We start from the raw sequence: 25,659 nt of genomic DNA, 5'->3' as shown, positions 1-25,659 counted from the left end.
TTTTGATATCACTTGAGCACTAAAACCAGCCACCTTATGCTAATAAGCCCCCCCCCCCTGCACCCTTGTGGCAGAAGTGTGCAGCCTAGGACCCATCTGAGTTGGAGATAGTTGGATAAGGCTCAGTCTTGGGCTTTCTCATTGGTTACATTGTTTTTAACTTCATGTGTATTTAAGCCTCACGTTAGCACATAGCTGCGCATCTCCCAACAGGGTTTAGCACAGCTGTGTATAGCCATGCATAGAAGTAAACACCTGGAAACAGAATTTTCCCTAGATATCTGCTAGGGAAACCTTCCTAAGCTTCCCGGCTTCATTGTGCGCAACACAGTTGTGCACTGCTGCCCTGCAAGCAACTCAGTTGTGCATAGTGAAGCACTGAGGCAGTTTTGTACTCCTAGCCTTCCATAGAATAGCCGCTTTTTGTTAGTCTTACAGTAATACCTGGTCTATCTAGTCTGCTCCCCACTAGTTACTACAGTATATACCTACCATAATGGTCGGACAGTTTCCCACCATTTCTCCAGCCAGCCTGATTGACATGGGCATCCTGAGGCCATGTAGCAATTATATCATGTATACTGACAAACCAGTTACTCCTAAAAACAATTACAACATGTGAGAGATGTATTTGTACTATGAATTTGGAATCAATTCTCTCGCGTAACAACAAACTAGATATCAAACAGGTTGTCATCACATACACTTCACCTCTTGCACATAACAAGCTGACAACACATAAACCCACCTATGCAGAGGTACTCACTAGGAACCTACCTAAAGATCAGAGACCTCCCACGTGCAAACCTACTGCACATATGCTGACCCAACAGAATCCACTACGTATAATAATACACACAACAGTGTCTCAGCCAATAAAAACCCTTGGGCAAAACACCTCAAAACCAAATGTCTTGGTCATAGGTGACCCCATAGTGAGACTCACAGATGTCCCCCTCACCAGGCTGGACAAGAAGAAGGTCATGGTCAGCTACCTGTCAGGTGACAGGATCCATCAGATCATGCATGCACTCAAGTCTCTTAACAACAAGTACCATTCTAACTCTATCATAGTCCATGTTGGAGTGAATGACTTGAGACATAGTTCACTGGACTACATGACTGCATGACTAGGTATGTCCCTAACCCTAAGCAGCATTCTAACTTCATCCAGGATGATGCCTCAATATAAACAAATAATGGCTGACTTCAGCAACTGGCTTAGCTTCTGGTGTCAGTCCAGGGGGATCCAGTATTTGTCAGCCTGGGAAGATATGGTCAACAGACCATGCTGCTTTGCCAGAGATAGTCTTCCCCTGTCGCCTCTTGGCATTCGGTTACTAGCAAAGGTACTTGCCTCCCCATACTGCCTTTTTTAGGCAATGTCATAACAAATTCCTGACATAAAAAAATCCACTAAAAACAAACTCAAGGTTATGCTGCTTAATGCTAGGAGTCTAAAACGGAAACTGCACTCACTGGAAGCACTCCTTACCTTGCAAGATGTCAATGTCTATGCAATCACAGAAACATAGTTTAGGGCCACAGAAAGCACCCCAGCCATGCAAGGCTACAATGTCTTCTGCATGTTCAGACCTGGTGTCTCCATTCATTAAAGAGAAATACACCTCAAGACTGGTCAAATAGTACGACTCCCTAGAGCTACTCCAAGTCCAACTAACTATAGGTAAAACCCCCTTCCATATCATTGTTAGCTATAGGCCTCCCACCATGAGGACCACTCTGCCTACCTGGACCTACTTGAGTCACTCACTATATAGCCAAACACCTTGGTCATGGGTGATTTCAACTATCCTGGGAGTCATATATGAGCACAAACATGCTCTCCCTAAAGTTCCTAGACTTTGTTAATACAAATGCTTTTGAAAAGATAGTCTGCATCCCACAAGGGGCTCAAATTTTCTAGACTCAGTACTCACTAACATAGGGGTTCTCTGCACTATTCCCTGTTTGTTGCCCTCTCTGGTAATGTCTGGTCATAAATCAGACTCATTCGAAGTAAAGATCATACCTGACTCCTCCCAAGAGCAAAAATGATGAAACATTTCTCCAAAGCAAACTATAGCCTCATAACTGATGGCATAAATAGTTTAAAACCCCCTCCTACCACTGTCGACAATGACTTTTATACAGACTCGACTGCACCTGCATGGATCAAAACACGGTCCTCACAAAAAACAAGCCACCCTGATGAACATCCAACATAAATAGGTTATACAAAAGAGGAAGAAAGGTAAACTAGCATCCCTAGCTAAGGATAATCAGAAGCCATTCTTTAGCTACATCAGAAATCTAAAAGGGAAGGCCCAGCTTTGTGCCGAATAAGTAGTGGATGGTACCACTCATCCTGACCCTGAGGACATCCCCAACCTGCTAGCAGACAGATTTGGTGCAAACTTTACCCCCCCCCCCCATCCCCACTAGACATACCCCAAAGCATACCTGCCTCCAGTCCTGTACCTAGTATCTCCAAAGAGCAGGTCATGACCGACTCTCCATGGCCAAAAATGCAGCCTCTATGGGACTGGATAACATCCCAGACTGCATACTAAATGGTCTAAAACATGACCTAGTGGAACCACTTGGCACTCTCTTCAACCACAGTCTAAGTACTGGCTTTGTCCTAGCAGAGTGTAAAACAGTAAGTAATTCCCTAGCTCAAAGGGGGTCCATCAACCAACCCTGGGAACTGTAGACCCATAAGCCTAATCAGCCTTATCTGCAAGGCCATGGAAAGAATCATCATGGACCTTATTAACAAAGACATAGGTGGCCATCAAACTCCTGACCTGACCCAGTTTGGCTTTGTTAAGGGTAGGTCATGCTTATTAAACCTGGTGGAGTTCTTCAAGAATGTCACCAATGGCCTGGACAAAGGCAAAACAGTATATACAGCCTATCTTGATGTAGCCAGGATGTCTGACACAATCTCCCACTCAGGCATCATTGAGAAATTCTCCCAGCTGGGAATTAACCCATATGTAACTAGATGGATAGCCAACAGGTTCAACAACACAACGCATGCAGTCAAAGTTGGGGATTCCACCTCTACCAGCAGACCATTTACCAGTGGCGAAGCACAAAGATCTGTGCTGGGCCCCCTATTGTTTGGAATCTATTTCTTAGAAGTCCAGACAAAAATAGATGGCCTGCGGCTTACCAAATTTGCTGATGACTGCAACCTGAGTGTAATCAATGAGTCCCCCAATGATACTGACATACTACAAAAAAGGGGTCACACAGAGCAATGATTGGTGCCAAAGCAACAGACTTAAAAACTAAATGCAAAAAATGCATTATCACCTCTTCCAACAAAGGGAAAGTCCTTGCAAATTACAATATTAACAGTAACCTCCTTAGCTCAAACCCTGTGTTGAGAGATTTGGGAACACAGGTTGATAGCAATTTTAACACCATGTGTCCACAGTGGTAAGGAAGTCCTTCTACGCCGCACATCTCATACGTAAGGGCATCACATCCAGAGCTAAGGATGTTATAACTCTCCTGTACTCATCCCCCATCAGACCACTTCTGCATGTATCTCTCCATACACCTGCAGCAGTTGGGGGAGACCTCAGAGGTTTCTCACCAAGAAAATGCATGGCCTTCAACACATTACCTTCATGGACAGACTGAAGGCCCTGTCACTGTACTCTGTATCTTATAGGCTGCTGAGAGGCGACTTGTGCCTAGCCTACAGAGCAGTCTCAGACCCTACTCTAATGGAAATGCTGCACATCTGCAAGTCAAACAAGAGAATATTCACTCGCTCTAGGGATCTTATCCTAGGCTGCGACATTACCAGGACATGCTGGAGAGACACACATGTTTCCCAGAGATTGCCACTCCTCTAGAAAAAACTCCCAATTCATGTAAAACAGAGCATCTCAATGACCCTATTTAAGTGTAACTTGGACAACTGGATGGGAGACTGTAAATTTACCCTGGGGTTGTCACCTATGTCCCTCTTGGATAAAGGCAGTCGGTGCTGATCACAGACTTATGCTGCAGATGTAGACCATACAACTTGGTCAATAAGGGAACAAGGGTGTAACATGGTTAGGCTTATAAAGGTCCTAGGGCCAAAAGCCTAGTAACCACCTATGAACTTAAATTACTGAATGTTGTAATGGAGATAACCAAAAACAAATGTCCACGCTAACACAAATACCAAAGCGAATAAAACTCCACAGGTGAAGAAACTTGGTTCAAAAAAAGCCAATGCGTATCAAACTAAGGTAAATAATGAACAGAATGGTTTGAAAATATTCAGTAACTTTTAATCCATAAAATAATAGTGGAAAAAACAAATTAGTCAAGCGCTTTCGCCTGGTTCCTACCAGGCTTTATCAAGATAAAAAACAATCAAAAACAGAGTTGTTATATACCATATGGAATTGACCATGTGGTTGGTTAATTTGCAGTTTTAATTGCAATAATCAAAAATTTAAAGCACCAATGTCTCCCATAGCACTAGTATTACCAACAGGCTTGTGAATTCTAAGCCCAATTAAAAAGTTAAATAACCTTGTATAAAAATACATTTAAAAATATGTTTATATATGCAAAACAGTTGTATATATAAAATGTATAAATAAATAAGTGAATATATTTGCTTATCATATTAAACACATGCAATAAATAAAGTTCATGAATAAAATTCATAAGCATTTTTTATAACGTCAATTTAAAATATGTGTAATTATATGCATAAACATTACACATATTTTATTATAAAAAATTCCAGTAATATTAAACCTTTAAATGTCAAAACAATAAAATACAATAAAAGTAGAAAGTTCTCAATCTAATAAAAATAAAAGCCCAAAAAGTAATAAATAACGAAATCATAATTTCTCTCTCTCTAGTTTTAAAACACTGGCTATGCTAATACTGTCGTTCAAGCCTGGAGTTTTTGTTGCATTTAATTTTAGTTGCCATACCAGTTCTTTATTTTCCAGACGAGTCTCCCAGTCACCCCCTCTGGGGTCTTGAGTGACTTGTTCTAGTACTAAAAATTTTAAATTCATGTTACTACATACCAAAGAATGTTTATAAAAGGCATTGGTATCTTTCTTCTTTGAAATCTCATACAGATGCTCATATATCCTTTTTCTTAGTGGCCTCTCGGTCTTGCCTACATAGAAACTACAGCACTCGGTGCAGGTACCGAGATAAACCACCCCTTTAAATGCACAGTTGAAATAACCTTGGGTACTAACTCTGAAATTTCTGGAGGGAATGTAGAAATTATTATTGTCATATATGTAGGCACATTGGTTACGTGCACCCCATTTAAAAGTGCCTACTTTGTTAAAAAAATGCGTATCCTTTTTATACTTATGACCACTTTCTAATAAACCCTTTAGATTAATGTCCCTCCTTCTTGTAAATCCAGGCTTACCAGGGATAATTTTATTAATAGCATCCTGGAGTGTCAAAAGTGGCCAGTATGTAAGAATGGATGTTTCAATTTGTTGGGAGCCTCTAGTGTGTGTGTAAACAAAATTACTGCTTAGTAATCGTTGGTCAGTAGCATTGGTTTGGTTTAAAACATTACCTTTGCCAAGTAATGGTGGGTATTTAAATTCCCTATCATGTAAAACTTCCTTTATTAAATTTTCTACCAAATAGATTGGATAGCCCCTTTCTAAAAAAAGTTTTTTTAGAAAATTAACTTCATTCAGAAAAAGTTCTTGAGTACTTGTCATCCTGGATGCTCGAATGAGTTGTCCTTTTATTATACCTTTTTTCTGAGAAAACGGATGACCACTATCAAAGTGCAAAAAAGTGTTAGAAAAAGTTTTCTTCCTATAAATTTGAGATTGGAAAAGACTGTTAACCTGGTCTTTACTTAAAAGAACATCTAAGTAATGTAGTGATTTTTCATTCACTTCATGTGTAAAGGCTAAAAAGTCTGTAGTGGAATTAATATAAGTTATGAAGTCTGAAAAGCTGTCTATGTCACCATTCCACAGTATACAGATGTCATCCAAATATCGCTTGTAATAAACAATCCGCCCCACCCAACTGGATGAAAAGATGTACTTGTTCTCCCACAGGTGTAGCACTATATTTGCATATGTCGAGGCGCATGCTGCGCCCATCGCTACACCTTTCTTTTGTCTGAAGATCTCTCCATTAAAATATATAAAATTATTATTGAGAACCACTTCCATGAATTCCACCAATAAGTTAACCATACTGTTGCCTAATTCAGATTCTGTTGCTAAAACTTCATTGAACCATTCCAATCCTGTGGCGTGGGGAATACTAGGAAACAACTCTATAATGTCAATAGTTGCCATTAGCGTGTTAGGGTGGTATAGGTTTTGGTGGATATCACTAAGAAATTCCCATGAATCTTTACAAATTTATTTCAAACTCGATACAAAATTCTTCAGAGTCTGGTCTATAAACTTACCTAAAGGCTCTGTAATACTCCCTGCACCTGCTACTATGGGTCTAAATTTCAATGGGTTCAATCCTTTGTGTACCTTAGGGATCCCGAAAATGACCGGGATCCTGGGTTTTGCAATGTACAAGTAATTATATAGTTTCTCATTAATAAAACCCTGCATCAAGTGATCATTTAACATGTAATTAATCTTAGAATATGCTATATTAAGTTCATTTCTGGAAACTAATTCATAAGTGACTTCATCCTGCAGCATGTTATAAATATGCGTTTCATATGCCCAATGATACATTAGGACCACTCCCCCACCCTTGTCCGGTTTCATTACTCGTACACCTTCCTCCTTGAATGAATTAATTAATTGCTGTAAATAAAAATCAAAATTGTTAGGTGGTGAGTTTAAACCTAACAGGTGTTTCTTTCTTAGGTCTATCTCCACCAGTTCCTCAAAGGTTTATAGACTGGGGTGAATGGGAGGGTTAAAGGTGCTACTCCTGGTGTTTATGTGGTTAACAGCAGTTTGCCCTTTAAAAAACAAGGCAAGATTTAATTTCCTAATAAATAATTTAAAATCTATGAGTGTTTTGGATAGATCCATAGAACGCAGGGGCACAAATTGAAAGCCTCTGGTAAACAATTAAAAAAATTCAGATGCAATTGTGATATCCGTAAAGTTATGTATTGTAAGACTATCTTTCGTGAATACCTGGTACTTGTCTCTAGACACGTCTTCATTGCTACTATCCACCAAACAAATTCCATTGTCATTTATTACTTGCGTATCCTGTTCCAACTCTCTTGGTAAAAAGTTGTGTTCCTCCCCCCTGGTCTGCCCTGGGGATACTGAAAAACCTGATGCTGGTTATTATTGCCCTTCTGCGCCAAACGCTCACTCCTCCCGGGTGGCTCTATTAGTGGCGTGTTAGGATTGTCTGTGTTTCCAGCAGTACCAGCCCTTTCCTCATCATTAATAGTATTGTGTTTAAATTTACCTGGTAAGGGATAAGCCCTTCCTTCCCTATATTCAAACAAGTCGCGTTCTAACTTCCTTATTTTACAATCAATAATTTTAACACAATGCTGGTCTATTTCGTTGAAAACATTATCATAACATCTTTTAATGCTCAAAAAATTCTTGTTTTTAACAATATTTATTTATTTTATTTTATTTTACATTTGTTGACCGGGCTAGTCCAACTGGATTTATGTCCATTTTCAGTGGAGGCCCGGGGAGAAAAGCTCCAAAGGTACAAAAAATTTTTCAAACACAAATAATACATAGTACAAGTGTGATATGCAATGGGAAGAATGAAATGTAATCACATATATTATAGATCTTAATAAACTAAATAAGCTAACTTAGAAAAAAAAAGGCCAGTGGAGAAAAGCTCCAGGGCTAAAACAATTTTACAATTATAAATATTGCATAGAACTAATGTGTTATATAATCAGTTATATTATAGTTCATGACTAACTAGAAAATGCTAAATTAGAAAGAGATTAATTTCGAGGTTAACTCTTAGCAATACAAAAGGAGGGTCAGAAATGTTAAAATGAATAAAGTAATATTTACAAAGATAAGGGAAATTTTGTTAGTTGGAGAGTTGAGGTAGATGCGAGGGTCACAGTGGTTAAGGAAGGTTTATGATAGAGTAAGGTGCAAACAGGTTAGTCTGGGTTGGTACAAGAGCAAAGCCAGAATTTATTGAAGTATCTTAATAGTTGTTTCTTAAAGAGTGGAAGAGTGGACAAAGAAGAGATATCAGATGGAAGATTATTCCATATTTTACCTACTGAGTTAGAGAAAAGGCAGTTGCCTGCAGAATTGTTAGATTTGGTAATATTAGCAAGTAGTTTATCAGAGGAACGTAGTTGTTTCAGGTTTATGTAGGGAGTCAAGATGTTATAAAGAGCTGGTGTTTTAGAAGGTTGGTATAGGATTTTGTGTGCTATTAAAAGTTGTTGAAAAATGAGCTTGTTAGGGAGTTCCAGCCAGTGTAGTTGTTTTAGGTTTAGACAGTGGTGGGTTCTGAATTGGGATGAGGTGGCAAATCTGGCAATATTATGATAAGATGTAGTAAGTTTCTTAAGGTTACTTTTAGACAGATTAGTGTAAATGGGGGAGGCATACAGAAGGGTAGAGATAAGGTGTGTTTGGGCTAAGGTTGTCCTAGCTTCAGGTGTGAGGAAGGGCTTTATTCTGTACAGGGATCCTATTTTCTTATTAACTGCTTTTATAGTACTGTTGATTTGACTATCATAGTTAAGATTGCTATCGATAATAACACCGAGAAGTTTAGTTGTGGAATCAGGAGAGATAATCGTGTTGTCAGTTGCTGTAATACAGAAGTTTAATAAAGTTGATTTACGTGTAGGTGAAAAGAGTAATAATTTAGTTTTCTTAGGGTTAAGGAGTAGGCAGCGATTGGAGAACCACTGTTCTACAGTTGAGAAGACTGTTTGAGTTTGAGTCTGGAGTTCAGTTTGAGAAGAAGCAGTGCAAATAATGGTGGAATCATCTGCATATTGTATGCAGGTAGTGTTAGGTATAGATGATTGGAGGTCGTTGATAAAGATGGCAAATAGAAGTGGGCCTAGGATAGACCCTTGTGGTACTCCTAAAGAAATAGGGAGGAGAGCAGATAGTGAGTTTTTCCAGAGCACGGCTTGCTGCGGTTTTCTAGATAGGAAGAAAACCAGGTTATGGAAGAGGGATCCAGGGCCAGAGATTTTAGTGTGTGCAGAAGAAGTGAATGATTCACCATATCAAAGGCTTTTGATAGGTCTAAGAAAAGAGAAGATGTAAGTTTGTTGTTGTTGCGCTTGAAGTTTATGGTATTGGTAAAGGAGAGTAAAGCTGTGGTGGTACTGTGGGCAGGTCTGAAACCATGTTGAGTGTCAGCTAGAAGGTTGTTATGGAGGAGATGGCTGAGTAGTTGTTTATGTATACATTTCTCCATGATTTTGGCTAAGGGGGATAGAAGTGCTATGGGACGATAGTTGGAGAAGTCATAAGATTTGCCTCCTTTATGTAGGGGTATTATATGAGATATCTTCCAGAGTGTTGGAAAAATACCTTCTTTTATTGATCTGTTTATCAGGATAGAGACAGGGTAAGCAATGGATTTTGCTGCTAGTTGCAAGAATTCAGCAGGAAGCTTGTCAGCAGAAGGGGTAGTAGGTTTTAGTTTATGGAGAAGAGATTGTATGTAGGATGTAGATACAGGTTGTAGGTTAAAGGGAGGGATAGTGTTTATTAAGGTATATGGAGGTAGTTGCGAAGTATCTGGAGATAGTTGGTTGGCTAGCGTTTGTATAGAATTGGTGAAGAAGGAATTAAAGTTATTGGCTGTTAGTGTGGGGTTATCCGGGTTGGAATCCTGTGGGTTGGGGGTAATTATTTTGCCTGGGGTCAGCAGATTATTAATACAAGACCAGAATGTTTTTGGTTCATTTTTCGTAGTATTTTGAAGTTGAACGTAGTATTTCTTTTTGTCTGATAGGATTGCTTTTTTAGTACTGTTTCTAAGTTCTCTAAAGTTTTGGTGGTCAGTTGGACTTCTGGAGGTACGCCATTTATGCCAAGATTTGTTTCTTAGGGCTATTTTATGCTTAGTATTTGTGGTTAGCCAGGGAGCAGTTTTAGTTTTGGTTCTAATGGTGCGACTTGGGGCGTGCTGATTAAGTATAGCTAGGAATGTAGAATTGAAGTGGTCTACTGCTTTGTTGAGTGGGAGATATTTTAGTGGGGCCCAATGACATTGTGAAAGTTCAGCTTGAAAGTGATCAGGGTTAAATTGCTTTTTTGAGTGTAGAGTTCGGAAAGTGGTGGGTAGGGTTAGGTTGGTTTTGCATCTAATGATATAGGTTAGTGTGTGGTCACTAAGGTCATCTGGAAGGATATGTGATTGGTAGGTTTGCAAGGGGGTATTTGTAAGAATCCAATCTAGGGTGGTATGCTTATTGTTTGTTTTATTAATTATAGTGGGACCATCGATAAGTTGTTTGAAGCCATAAAGGTTGATGTGGGAAGTAGGGTTATCATTGTTACAGGAATTCCAATCTATGTTGAAGTCCCCTAGGATTAGTGTTTCTTGTGGGAGTTTGATAGAAAGTTGGTAAAGTATATCTTCAAGGGTATTGATGTTATTTCCAGGGGGGAGATAAGTACAAATGATGTTTATTGCTTTAGTGTTATTGATTTGTATTTTGGAGCTAATAACTTCTGCATTTGTGTTTTGGGTAAGAGTCAGGTCAAGAGGATTAAGTTTAAGTTTTGCTTTGTACAGAATGGCTACCCCACCTCCTTTCTTGGTAGTGCGATCAAGTCTAATCATGTTATAACCGGGTGGGGTAATTTCAATGTCTTTAATGGAAGGTTTTAACCAAGTTTCTGATAGGCATAAAATGTCAAACTCTTGAGTTTCAAGGAGGGCATGGAGTTGACTGATTTTGTTGCAGATACTACGTATATTAAGATGGGCTATGGAAAGGGAATTTGAAGGGTTAGAGTACAAGAGTGATAAAGGTTTAGTTTGGTTTTGTTTGATGTTGGTTGTAGTAAGATGTGGGCCAGGATTGGGGTGAATATCACCATCTTGTAGTAAGTGGAGAAGAGTAAGAAATATATGTTGTTTAAGATTATAGTGAGAAGGATATGTCTTTTTGGTTAGACTCTTTTTATCATTCAAATATTATCATTCAAAATAGTCAATTCATTTAACAAAGTATTAGCTTTGATTTCATAGTCTTGAATCATGAGGTTTAACATTTCCAAACCCGATTTATCAAATAACTCCACCAATTTCGTATACAAGGTGGAGCCATACACTGCATTGTTTGGGAACTTGTAACAACGCAAACCTTTAGGGATGCGCTGTACTCGAGTGCATTCCCTTAAATAATCTATCTCAAATTGCGTGTTTTTGTAGGAATATAATTTGTCATTTAATTTTTCAAAGTCAAGCTCCATACAGTTAGTCTGCCTCTGAGCATTAAAAACAGTACCTTGTTTAAATGAAAATTGCTGCTCAGTCCAAGCGTGGAAGTTAAAATCCTTATGCTGAGAACCATGTGCATTGCTCCGACACAGCTGTGTAATTTTCTGTTCTTCCTGGCTATCAGTTCCAACCAATAAGATCTCATCAGGAGATGTCGCTCTTGCTACGCCATTCACTTATTTATTTATACATTTTATATATACAACTGTTTTGCATATATATATAAACATATTTTTAAATGTATTTTTATACAAGGTTATTTAACTTTTTAATTGGGCTTAGAATTCACAAGCCTGTTGGTAATACTGGTGCTATGGGAGACATTGGTGCTTTAAATTTTTGATTACTGCAATTAAAACTGCAAATTAACCAACCACATGGTCAATTCCATATGGTATATAACAACTCTGTTTTTGATTGTTTTTTATCTTGATAAAGCCTGGTAGGAACCAGGCGAAAGTGCTTGACGAATTTGTTTTTTCCACTATTATTTTATGGATTAAAAGTTACTGAATATTTTCAAACCATTCTGTTCATTATTTACCTTAGTTTGATACGCATTGGCTTTTTTGAACCAAGTTTCTTCACCTGTGGTGTTTTATTTGCTTTGTAATGGAGATAAACTAATTGGAGGTGAGATCTTTAGAAAAGGGAAAGCGCAAACTACATAGGAATAAATTGAATTTGTGGGAACAATACATGTGAATTAATGTTCAGGAAGAGTGAAATTTCAGGCAAGGCAGGACTTATGTAAATTATACATTGTTAAACTGAGTAAGAATTGTTATGAAAGGAAATTTTTATCTATAAGGCATAAGAAGGAAAAAAAAACCTGTAATGGCTTGTTTTCTTTTTTATAACTGTATGCATACCCATGTCACTATATAATGTGTGAAGTTGTTAAAGGTGTTTAAAAAAACAAGAGAATTTTGTCTACATTCTGGACCCAAGGTAAACTTTATACTGTTAATTGAAGAAAAGTTTGGGCTGAGAATGATTATGCACCTGAGAATGCTGTACGCAAGGCAGCATTTTTGAAAGCTGTAAATGTTTGGTGAAGAAATAAATGGGAATACCCCTTTTATATCCTTCATAAGTATTTGACTCTCCTTAGGAAGCAGTTCAAAAGCAGAATAATACTTTCTTGCATGACACTACAGTTATGTCAGTTTCACCAGGGAGTTTGACTGCTAGTTCTTGTCAGAAGGGGCCCCTTTGTCCCTAAAAGGCAATTGCAGCCATTTCCTCTTTGTACAACCCATGCAATACCAAAGAACACCTCTTGCCATTCACTGTAGATCCCTTTGTACCATATGTAATGTCTGAACTCTACCATTCCTAATGTCTGAATTGAGAGGAGCTGGCTATAGCCTGTCTTTATTTTTTCTAAGTACTACTGTTGTTTAGATGTGTGCTATTCTAACTGGACTACTCTTCTATTCTCTAGAGTGTCTTTACTTAAGTCACTTGTTAAATGACTTATTGGATGATGTTAACCTACTTTTTTACTATATACAAGAGGTATGGAGGCAGCATAGTTATGGTGACTTTAGTGCATCTTTAGGACAATGTATATTTTTGTTTTTTTTTTCCCCCTGAATCTGCTTGCTTTGAACTTAGTGTTGATGTGATTTGTGTGTGTGTGTGTGTGTGTGTGTGTGTGTGTCTGTGTGTGTGTCTGTGTGTGTGTGTGCGTGTGTATGTGTGTATGTGTGTGTATGTGTGTGTGGTGTGTAATACAATTATATATTTGAGTTCTGTTTATAATGTGGTTCCCTGTTTTCTATATGCAGTTGGAGCTCATGCAGGCTGGCCTGATAGAGATGTAGTGGGTCTATATTATATGCATGAAGGTTTAAAAGTTTGACTCTCATATGATAGACACCATATGAGCGAAGTTTTAAAACTTCGAACAAATAATTAAAAATTAAAAAAAACTTATCTGAACGCTCCGGGCAGGGGGGGCAAGCCCCCCTGCACCCCCCACCCCCCAGTACTTAAATATACCAATGCCGAGATCGCACTACATTGAAGTAAAGGGAAATATTTCCTATGGCGATCTTCGTTGAAACTTGTGAGCTTTCAAAAGTTCGCTCATATGGCGTCAACCATATGAAGCTCGAACATTTGAATGTTCGAGATTTCTAATGGAACCCGATGCACTTTCTCCTTATTGGAAGCTGCTCAGACAGATTTGTAAATTATTATATATTGTTGTTACATTTAACACTCAGCATTAAAACGTATTTCAGTTTTGTTACAAAATTTAAATGTATGTGGTGTGCATTTAACTCAGTGGAGAAATTCCTATAAAAGTTTTTTATATTCATTTGTTGGATATACACGTTTGTTCTGATAATTATCAGGACGTGCATGTACAAAAACTAACATGAAAAGTAAATGGCTCTACAAATGCTGTTAAAAACCCAGGATATTAAAACATGTTGAACAGTTTAAAAACATTTTGTGTTTTTGCTGGAAACGTTTCTAACTGCCCAGAAACACCTTAAGTTAGAAGATTTTCTGTATAAAGGGCTCTTCTCAGCCAACACAGATGGCAGTAGAAGGGGTGTTGCTCTTTGTTTTGGTATGAAGAGGGGCATCATTTGCCCAGTTTGTGGATCCTGAAGCTAGATTTGAATTGGTAAAGGGCAATTTAGAGGAGCGAATTCTGATCCTGGTGAGTACCTGTATTCCTCTTGGCACCTCAACTGACTCTCTGCTTGGTCTTGTGCAGTCCTTTGTGGATTTCCAAGAGGGAATAGTGTTCTGGGCTACAAACTAGAAAACAGTATGTGAATCTAATGAGGTCCCTTTGGGCCCACAATGGACCCATATTCTTAGATTATGTTAAGTGCTCAAAATTTATAACCATGACTTCCAAGATGGATGCACATTGAGTAACATTTTAATTCTAGTGCTCTCAGTTTGAAAACAGAAACTCAGCTGAGAAGGCCAGTGGACTTGTGTGTCTCTGTAAATTTCAGTAGCTGGCTAGTAAGTGCACTGTTTGGATGTCAGGAAGAAAGAAATACAGACGACCTGAAGGAAAATTATCTACAAAAGGTGAGGAAAAACACTGATTGGGAAAAATACTGCAGCTGTTCAGCAAAAAGTAGTGCAAGCTCCAGACATGACTTCTAGTAACTTAGAGGAGACCATAAGACAACTGCACACAGACCTGATTAAAATAAACAAAACACTGATGGAGTAAATCAACTCAAACAACAAAAGGCTGGAAAAAATGGAAGAAGGTTTAAATTGATATTCAGATGAGGTGATAATACTGCAAAATCAAGAAATGAAGAAAAGGATGTCTGAATATGATACTGCTCAAGAAGAGATGTTGAAAAAAATAATAGAATAGAGGACAGAGCATGTAGGGAAAACCTGAGATTTTCAGCTGTACCAGAGATGTTGTTAGGAACAGACTGTATTAATTTTATGAAAGCACAACTAAGCAAGTGGACTAGTGTTATACAGCAGGAGCTGTTAATTGAAAGGGCACATCATGTGTATGCTCCAAACCTGGCAAAGAGAAAGCAACCTAGTCCTTTAACAGTAAAGATGCAATCCTACCAGCAGAAGAAGCTGACTCTGACAAAACTGTGGCAAAAGGACAACATACTAAAAGTGGGAGACAGCAGAGTGTTTGTGGAGAATGATAACTCATTGTACACCAGGCAGAAGAGGGGTAAAGTTATCCCACTGTTCAGCGAATGTCGAGAAGCAGGCATGAGATTCAAATTGTTATACCCAGATATCTTCAAAATATTCTTCCCTGGAGGGACACAATCATTTTTTGATGAAGTATATGCTAAGGAGGAAATACAAAAGTTTGTCTGAGAAAAAATAGTTGTGAAACAGAAGGCGATTCTGCTTCTTGTTCTTCTGGTAATAAAGACCACAGAGAGACTGTGTCAGTGAAACCTTTTCCAATGTTTCAATGGAAAATGAAGATATAGCCAACCTACTGGCAGATAGGTTCAATGAAAACTTCACCCCCCTGTCCCCCCATCAGTAAACCAGGACATTCCCAGCACCTGCCCCCCCCCCCCCATCATCAGGGAACAGGTGTTTAAAGCCCTCTTAAAGGCAGAAATTACAGTCTCCATTTGACCTGACAACATCCCTGGCTGTATCCTACATGAACTCGGGCATGAGCTGTCAGCTCCATTAGGCACCCTATTCAACCAAATACTGAACACCGGCTTCATCCCAGCTGAATGGAGGACAGCCACTGTGATCCCCCTACACAAAGGTGGAGCGTCCACTGACCCAGGCAATTATAGGCCCATCAGCCTAACTAGCTTGATCTGCACGGTCATGAAATGCATTATCATGGACCTTATAAACAAGGACATTGGCAACTTCCAAATCCTTGACCCTACACAGTTTGGTTTTGTCAAAGGGAGATCATGCCTATTAAACTTGGTCAACTTCTTCAAAACAGTCACCAAAGCCATGGATGAGGGGAAGATGGTGCACACTGCCTACCTTGACCTAGCCAAAGCCTTTGACACTATTCCCCACTCAGGCATAATAGATAAACTCTCCCAGCTAGGCAGCAACTCATATGTTACCAGATGGGTAGCTAACTGGCTCACTGATAGAACCCACTCAGTCAAAATAGGGAATGCCACCTCTAGTACTAGACCTGTAATGAGTGGTGTACCCCAAGGATTGGACTTGGGGCCTCTACTGTTTGGGATATACTTTTCTGAGGTGCAAGCCAAAACCAGTGGTCTGTGGCTGACCAAGTTTGCAGATGTCTTCAAGCTGGGTGCTGTTTTAAATTCCCCTAGTGATGTAAACATCCTCCAAGAGGGCCTTACTCAAACAAATGACTGGTGCCAGAAGCATGGCCTCAAACTGAATGCCAGGAAATGCATCATTATCCCCTTTGGGGAAATGGAGTCCCCACTAATTATCACATTAATAACAGTGCACCAAACACACAATCAGTCATGACGGACTTGAGCACACAGGTTAATAGCAACCTGACTTTTGACCAGCATGTTGCCTCTGTTGTACAGAAGACTTTCTACATGGCCCACCTCATAAGTAAGGGTATTTCATCCAGGAACAAAGAGGTCATAACATCCTTGTACTCCTCCCTTATCAGACCTATTATTGAGTACACTGCCCCTTTCAGCATGTACCTTGCCAAGCACATGCAACAACTGAAGAGATTACGGAGGTTCCTGACCAGGAAAATCCAGGGTCTCAAACACCTGTCTTATATTGATAGGCTGAAAGCCCTGTCTCTTTACTCAGTCTCATACAGACTGCTCAGAGGTGACCCATGTCTGGCATACAAGGCCATCTCAGTCCCAGCCTTGATGGAGTTGCTGCATATGCATAAGTCAAACTCCACTCATGCAACCTGCACACAAGGCCTCAACCGAGTCTGTGATTATTAATAGAACTTGTCGGTGGGATAGATTTCTGTCCCAAAGACTCCTCCATGTATAAAATAGACTCCCTCTCCATGTCAATCATAGTACCTCTTTAAGAAGAACCTGGACGACTGGATAGGATAAAGAAAATACACCCCTGGGATCCCAGCTGTGTCCCTGCTGGACAGGGGAAACAGGTGCTGACTTTGTGGGAACATGGGCAAAATTCTTGGCAAGGTTTATAAGGGCCTCCAGGCCAATAGCCTAGTATCATCCTATGAACCTATAAGTAGAAGTAGTGTGGATGTGTGATCTCCCATTGTTGAAGAACTTGGAAAAAGTATGTATAACTAGGAGTGAGGTTGAAGAGAGCACATATGTAGGATAGTTTGATTGACAGAGATATCTGATAGGTGTGAAGTTAATTAATGGACTTTGATTGGGCAAGGCAAAGAGTGGGTGTGTAGGGGGAGTGGATAAATCTGAGGAAAGTGGGGGTGGGCAGGATGGGGGTAGGGTTGGAGAGTGGAGTGAGCAAACTGAGCGGGTTGACCCTGGAATTTGTTACACAGTGAGAGTGACCAAAAACAATCTGTAACCTAATCTGTACCAGAGATGCCTGGATAGGATAATGGAAGGTGAGTAATAAGGAGAAAATGCCAATTGTTTTTAGAAAAAATATGTTACCAAAAAAATAAAGATGCACAAAGGAGAATTTGGATAGGAGGTGCCACAGCTGGACAAATGCAGAGGGGGTACTATTACTTGTGCCAGAATCTTAATGTAAAGGTATGAGGGTAACTATAAAAAGAAAAGTACTTAGAAGAAAAAAGGTGGGGAGGGAGGGATACCAGAGTCGTTGCAGTGATGTGTTATAAAGTAGGTAGCAGTTTAAGTTAAATATAGGATATTTTACCCATTCTATTACATGCATTAATTTATTTTAGCTTTAGTTCTTTGGCTTCTGCTGTTTAATATGTTGGGGGCTTTTGCAGGGTAATCCAAAAAGAAAGGTGGTGTTTTCTTTCAGTGGTGAGGGTAAAAGCTGAGTACAGAAAGTGTTTGCAGCTTTATGACCAGATAGCAAATCAGCTTAGTACTATGAGGAGTTTGTATACATTTTTGTGCTCGAGTCCCACTTCACTTGCACATCACCGAAAACAAGATGGTATCTGGGAAAGTGTCATGTTAATCCTGGCTTGCCCCAATTTTCCTTGGTTAGATGGACATACTTTGCAGATCAGCACTATCAACTACCCCTGTCCATGAGGGACATGGATGCCACCCCCAGGGTGAATTTGCTGTCACACATCCATTTGTTCAGTTTGCACTTAAATAGGGTCATTGAGGAGCTCTGCTTCACATAAACTGGAAGCTTATTCCAGGGCAACGGCAATCTCTGGGAGACATACATATTTCTCCAACATGTTCTGTTAATATCACTGGCAAGGTTGAGATCCCTAGAGCGAGTGACTCTAGTGCCATTTGATTTGTGGATGTGCAGCATTTCCATCAGATTTGTGTCAGGGACTGCTCTGTAGGCCAGGCACAAGTTCTCTCTCAGTAGCCTATATGATACAGAGTACAGTGATAGGGCTTTCAGTCTATCCACATAGGTCATGTTTTGGAGGCCCTGTATCTTCTTAGTGAGAAACCTTTGTGGTTTCTCCAGTTGCCGCAGGTGTCTGGTGAGATACATGCAAAAGGGAGCATTCTGCTCTATTAATGGTCTGAATAAGGTTGAGTAAAGTGGGGTTATAACATCCTCAGACATGGATGCGATGCCTTTACTTATGAGATGTGTAATGTAGAAGGCTTTCCTTACTACCATGGAAACCTGGTGGTCAAAGTTCAGAGTGCTGTCAACGTGTGTTCCCAGATCTTGCACCACTACGTTTTAACTTAGAGTGGTGCTTTCAATGCTGTAATTAGTAGGGAATTCCACTTTGTCAAATGGGATAATAGTGCACTTTTTTGCATTTAGTTTTAGACCTTGAATTTGGCACCAGTCATTTGTGTTAGCCTTTCCTGTAATATGTTATCATTGCTGGGAGATGCAATGATTGTGCCTAACTTACAATCATCAGTGAACTTAGTAAGCCAAAGGCTGTCTACTTTAGATGGTACTTCCAAGAAATAGGTTCCAAATAGTAAAGGGCCCAGTACAGATCCTTGCAGTACACCACTGGTGATGGATCTACTGGTAGAACTGGAGTCACTAACTTTGTTAGTATGTGTTCTGTTGATGATCCAATTAGGCCTTATTAAATTTAATTATGTTGGCTGCAAAAAGACATTCAGTACAAAATGAAAATCAAAGTCTACACCAGCTGTATTGGAGGTATTTAATATTATAAAAGAGATAAAAGAACTGGAAGAGGGATGTTTAGAAAAGTGAAGGAGCAAATTACGTAGAAGTAAATGGAAATTGTGGGAACAATACATGCATAATAAAGTTCAAGAGGAGAAATGAGGTTTAAAGGAAGGCAAGAGTTCAGCAATTTTTGTAATGCTGGACTGATTATAGTAGCAAAGAAAATATATGTGAGGTATACTGTATTTAAATGGAAAAATGTCAAAATGGTTTGTTTTCTTTTCTCTAAATGTATGTTTGCCTATGTCTTAACTGGTAATTTAAGAAAAGTGTTTAAGAAAATAATAACCTGCAGGACCTGACACAAAACCCATCTGAAGACAAGCCAAAAAAATTCAGCTGTGTATTCAAGATGCAAAGCAAAGACAATGTAGCATCCTCTCAAAAGAATAAGTAATGTGCCATCAGTAGTTAATGTAAATATGGTAGAGACATCTCCAGGTTATATATGTGTGGCAATTTCAGGTTGCAAAATGTTAAGGACACCTTTACTTCACAGTGGATTAACAGAAAGTAATAGAGACTTGGAATTTGTTAAGGTCTAGTAGATAAAGGAGTGACATAATTGGGTAGAAAAGACATGGATGATAAAAAATATGTGTGTTATAAATTATTTTCTTTCCAACTCCCAGAAAGTGATAGCAAATTACTTACGTATCTTTATTATTTATGTACAATAAACAAGCTTTCCAGAAAAGATGGCACCCCTACCTTACTTTCTTTTGGTAGAATGATGCTGTCATATGGACCAACAATGGAACTGGGGAATTTGTTGAATATTACTGGCTCTTTTGGGGTAGGCACATTAAGCTCTGCACAGTGGTCAGCATAGTTCATTCCTACACAGATGATTTTATCTGGATTTGTGACTGGTGGTAGTAGGTTGACTTCAGATCGTTCCAGTACATTCTTCCCAAGCTCTTGTGCTCTGTGGATAAAAATAAAGGCATAATTAAGAAAACTGGAAATCCTCACATGGTACATTAGATATACTTCTGCTCAGGGCATGATATAAGCCTGCTGTTCTACATAAGGAACAAGATTTAAATATATGTTGAAGCTTGTTTTAGAAACTTGCATGAAAGTTGCCACTCCCTACAGATTTAACTTCTGAATTAATTCTGAATAATGCAATTTGCATTCTGAAGTATTTAAGTATTCTAGAAACTAAAAAGTTATACCATAGGTAAGTACTCACCTTGTTAAGTTTAAACATATACACACACAAACACACACACACACACACACACACACACACTTATACATGTATATACTTGTGTGTTTGTGTGCATGCCCGTGTGCAAGTGAGTGTGTTATGTGTGTGTATATATATGTTGTTCTTCTTCTTTCGGCTTCTCCCGGCTAGGGGTTGCCACAGTGGAACTCTGGTCCGCTAATGATTGGCAGTAGATTTTTATGGTGCTGAGGTGCCAGCTCGACGCCCAACCTTCAATGAAGGCATGCCCATTTTTTATATATATATATATATATATATATTATATATTATATATATATATATATTATATATATATATATATATATATATATATATATATATATATATATATTTACTATGGTAAGGTCAAAGTGGGTTCAGTCGAATCCATTTCATTTGAAGTCTGGAGGCCAAATGGCAACAATGTCGAACCCAACATTGTCAAACTACGAATCTTGCCCCTATCCTGACCCATGTTAAAGCCCGTTTCGAGGTCGAAGACATTGTCGTTTTTGCGTACATGGGTTGACGAGCCCATCATTCGATGGGGTCCGGTTCTACCATACCATAGTAAACCTATATATATATATATATATATATATATATATATATATATATATATATATATATAAATATATATGAGTGTGTGTGTGTATACACACACACACACACACACATACATATATGTATATGTATGTATACACACACCCTCACTATTGGTAACTATATATTTATATATCTGTTGATCTCTTGTAGCATACTGCTATGGCTTGACTAGATAACTGCCCAAAAGGTAGGACAAGCTGTGGGGAAAGGCCAGCAGTTTGCTATGGTGACACTAGTTTGGTGCCAAATGTGGAGTATGCAGGTGATCTACAGCATTAGATAGGTAACTGTATAAGTGTGTTAAGAAGTCAGAGTAATAAACCAGCATGTCTGGGTTTCCAGGTAAGGGAATTAGCAATAATATGCTCCTATTGTGTGTGTGTGGGGGGGGCAGGCAGGTTTAACATGGCAGAAGTTGTGGGGAAGGCCAAAGGGGTTTGGACAGCTTGCTTGTGAATGTGTTTGTGGTAAAGAGAAAGAGAGAGAGAGAGACTGTCTGAGACCAAAGGAAATAGCTATGTGACTGGAGTCCTGGGTAGGATTCATAATTGCCACTGTAAGACCTGTTACCAAAGAACCTGGAAGTTACTTTTCCTGTACTGGAGGGAGTCAGGTAAAGAACTATATTGCTACAACTAAGGCAATGAAAGAATTTAAGAAATTGAGAGACTAAAACTGGTAAGTGACTGTTTCCCTGAACCTGTTCTTATAGGGTTTGGAGTCTGAGGACGAGACAGTGTTTTCCAAAGATGTTTTAGTTTATGTGCTTGTTCACAGTGTGCAGTCCTGAGAGGCTGTCAGCTATAAGGATAATCCAGATCACCTATGTTGTGTTATAGCTGCGAACATGACAGAACAGACTGAACTTTTTCTTTTATTGCAAGTTATTTGTTCACTCTGTTTTCCCAGCACAAGTAAAGTCTGTCTGTAGATAAAATCATTTAGTTTGAAAGAAGCTTGTTGCAGTTATTACTTGTAAGATCATAGAGTATATGTATCTATATAGATAGCTAGATCTATACAGATATAGATAGAGATCTCTATCTATATCTCTATCTCTACCTATATCTATTTCTATATTTATATCTGTCTGTCTATCTGTATATTATTTTGTTTGTGTTTGTTTACCAGGCTAGCTAGACTAACTGGGTTTAGAATGAATCCCTTTTCCACAGTGGCCTGGGGAGAAAAGCTCCATATATTATACAATCATTAAAACAATCATGAAAGTTTAAAAGAAAAATTGGTGAATTATATACAGTATAACATAATGCATAAAAGAAATTCAGCAAAAACAAGTCCGACATTACATACAGTAAAAGAATCCACATCTGGCATATGCATCACGTACATATAAGATGGAGATGTTTATACAGAGAAACAGTTTCTGAGTTTACCTTATGGTAATACATTAGTCATACTGTAGGTCTTTATTTATTTATTGACATTTGTTTACTGGGAAAGTCCGACTGGGTCACAATAGCCCATTTTCAGCAGAGGCTTGTGAAGGAAAGCTCCATGTAACAGAGAAATATATATATTTTTTCAAAGACATTACATAGAAAACAGTTGGAAATGACACATTTAAAAATAGTCAACAATAATGTAAGACATAGAGATATAACAAAAATATTTTGAAGAGAACAATGAGAAAATGAAAAGCAATAACTATGTACAATTCTTGAGAGTGTCCTTTTGGCAATTCACAGCAGTAATAAGTAAAAGTCATGTGTTTAGTTTAGTTGTAACTATAAAGGGGACAGAGATTAGGATACATTAGTATACATGGGGAGGAGGTGATAGGAAGAGGTTATGTTGAGTGGTAGAGAGGGTAGGATAGCCAGGTGAAGATGAGGAAAATGTGATAGGTAGAGAACCTGTAGAAATAAGGGTGGAGAATAGTAAACAAGATTGATGTTCAACCAGGGGTATAGCAAGAGCAGAGCCACGAGTGTGGTAGGTGGTCTTTCAGAAGGTGCTTGAAGGAAGGGTGGTAAGTTACAGTTCTAATAGCCTGTGGAATAGAATTCCATTTGTGGCAACAGACTAGCAGTAAAGGCCATTTCCAGTTGCTTTTTGAAGTTTATAGATGGTGAGAAGCTGTTTATCATTAGAATGACGGGGTCTGTTTGGGTGATAGGAAGGAAGAATAGAGCTTAGTACAGAACAGGCATGGGGCTTATAATGATGTTGTGGGCTATTTGTATGAAGTGCAGGGAGTGGGGTAGTTCAAGCCATTTCAAACTTTTAAGGGCCTTGCAGTAATGTGTACAGTATTGTGAGTATTTCAAGTTTAGTTTTAACATATACCTGCAAGTTGGTAAGGATAGGGGCACCATATAGAGTGAAGAAAGGAGGCAAGTAGTTGATAGGTAGGGTGGTTTTAGCAGAGTTAGAATGAAAGTTTTTATGTCTCTAAATCATGCCAAGTTTCTGGTGAGTTTTTTTTTACATTATTTTGAATGTAGAATTTAAATCTGAGGTTGTTATCAATTGTCACACCAAGCAGTTTTGTGTGCGATACAATTTCTATTGCTGTATTAAGTGAGAACATTTTGAAGCTGGATTTGTCCCTCAGATGTACTTTGGGGAGGAATAAGAGTAGTTTTCTTTTTTTGGGGGGGGGGGGGTTTGAATAATAATTGTGCATTGTGAAGCTAGTTTTCAACAGAGATGAAGGTTTTTGTGTGACTTCAAGCGATGTGCCAGAGTGTCAGATGAGCACATTAGTGTTGAATCACCAGCATACTGTCTAAGTGATGCTTGCCTAGAAGAGGTATAGAGGACATTGATAAAAATCGTTAAAGAGAAGCAAACCAGGAATTGAGCCTTGGGCTATTCCACTGGTAAAAGGAAACAAGCCAGCAACAAGTGGACCGCTGATAAATAAGTAGTTTAATAATAAACTACCAAAGCAACATGAGAGCTTACAGACATACCGGTTTCGGCCCGGATTTAAACCTAGCCTTCTTCAGTGTTTTACAAAGAAGCCAATCATGAAGTGCTTTTATATAATCATGAAAAAATTATGATTGGTTGACCAGAAAATACTATGCTCATGAATATTCATCAAGATTATATACTTTCCAAATTTGTTAATAAACATTCATTAAGCCCTGGGCTGAGAAGTACACCAAATTAAGACATACTATACTCATAAATATTCATCAAGAATATATACTTTGCCAAATTTATTTATAAACATTCATTAAGCCCTGGGTTGAAGAGTACACCAAGTTTGGTGATCCATTTCTTTTCTTTCACATCAAGTTTTTTGTGCCAGCCACATTTGTTGGTTCTATCGCCAATAACTTTGTCAATAATTGTGAAATGAAATTGTGCCTTATTATGTACAAGTGTATGTTTATATAGTGCATTAGATGTTTTTTTACATCTAATGTCACTCAAATGTTCCGACACACGTAACCTAACTGGTCGAGAGGTTTGCCCAACATAAAATGAGTGACAGGTGCAACATGCCATATATATGGCCCAATCAGTATTACAGTTAGCAAAAAATTGAATGTCAAAAACTCTATTACTGTTTCTGCTAGTGAATTCTTTTGTTTTTACCATATATTTACAGTTGACACAGTGGCCACAGGGAAAACAACCAATGAGTTTGTCCCCCAAAATAGTTGTTTGATATATCTGGGGTAAGGTAGATTCAAAATGATGTTTGTAATGATTAAAGTATCCCGCTAGGTTCTTTCCTTTACGAAAGGAAAATGAACATTTATTGGGAATGATTGCTTTGGTTCTGACATCTGCTTCCAGTATATTCCAATTATCCTTGATAATATTCATGAAATTATTAGTGTTTCTGCCAAAAGTGGTTGTAAAGCGCAGTATATTTGTCTTAATGGGTTTCTTTTTGTACGTCAAAAGATTTGATCTGTGTAAACCTGAAGCATAATTACGAGCCATTGTAACATACCCTGAGTTGTAACCCCTATCAATAAATCTATTATGCAGATCTTGAGCATGATGAGCAAAACTAGTGTTATCAGAACAGTTGCGTCTGATTCTGATGAATTGTGATTTTGGAATGTTTTTGGCGATATGTTTTGGATGAAAGCTGGAGGCGTGGAGTATGGTGTTATACTGGGGAAATTTTCTATAGATTTCAGTTTTTAGAGTATTATCCATATTCCTAGTTACCAGAACATCCAAAAATGTTATGGATTTTTGATCACAGGTGATAGTAAATTGTATTCCCCATTTATTATCATTCAAGTATTCCATAAATTCCTGAAGATATGAAACATCTGATCTCCACACCATCCAGCAGTCATCCAAATATCTTCGCCAAATATCAATTTCAGGTAGAAACAAATTATGAGTATCATCATAAATCATAATTTGTTCTATATAAGCCATGAATAGATCAGCATATATAGGGGCAAAAGATGCCCCCATTGCTGTACCTCTGATCTGTAAGAAACATTCCTGATTGTAGAAAAAAACATTTTTGGTCAACACATGCTCAGTCAAATTTAACAAAAAGGTATTAAATCCTGGTTGATACATATTAGATTGATGAAGCCAAAATTCAATAGCATCCAATCTGGCCCAATGTGGAATATTAGTATATAATGAGCACACATCCAAAGTACAGAGCCACC

At 38.5% G+C, this 25,659-nt stretch overlaps 1 protein-coding gene across 2 annotated transcripts in view; it reads right to left on the bottom strand.

Moving 5' to 3' along the window:
* The window catches only part of LOC122811992 (fumarylacetoacetate hydrolase domain-containing protein 2-like), a 256,975-nt gene that overhangs the window by 175,913 nt on the left and 55,403 nt on the right, over nt 1–25,659 (bottom strand). For both annotated transcript variants that reach the window (XM_044084200.1, XM_044084201.1), the window contains exon 3: nt 19,924–20,140. In XM_044084200.1, coding sequence (XP_043940135.1) covers nt 19,924–20,140 — 217 coding nt within the window. The remainder of the gene's footprint in view (nt 1–19,923; nt 20,141–25,659) is intronic.

The sequence above is a fragment of the Protopterus annectens genome, chromosome 9.part0 (genome assembly GCF_019279795.1).
Source record: "Protopterus annectens isolate FY-2018-M chromosome 9.part0, PAN1.0, whole genome shotgun sequence".
Lineage (NCBI taxonomy): Eukaryota > Metazoa > Chordata > Ceratodontiformes > Protopteridae > Protopterus > Protopterus annectens.
The sequence above is the reverse complement of the archived record's forward strand: the minus strand, read 5'-3'. Positions and strand labels throughout refer to the sequence as shown.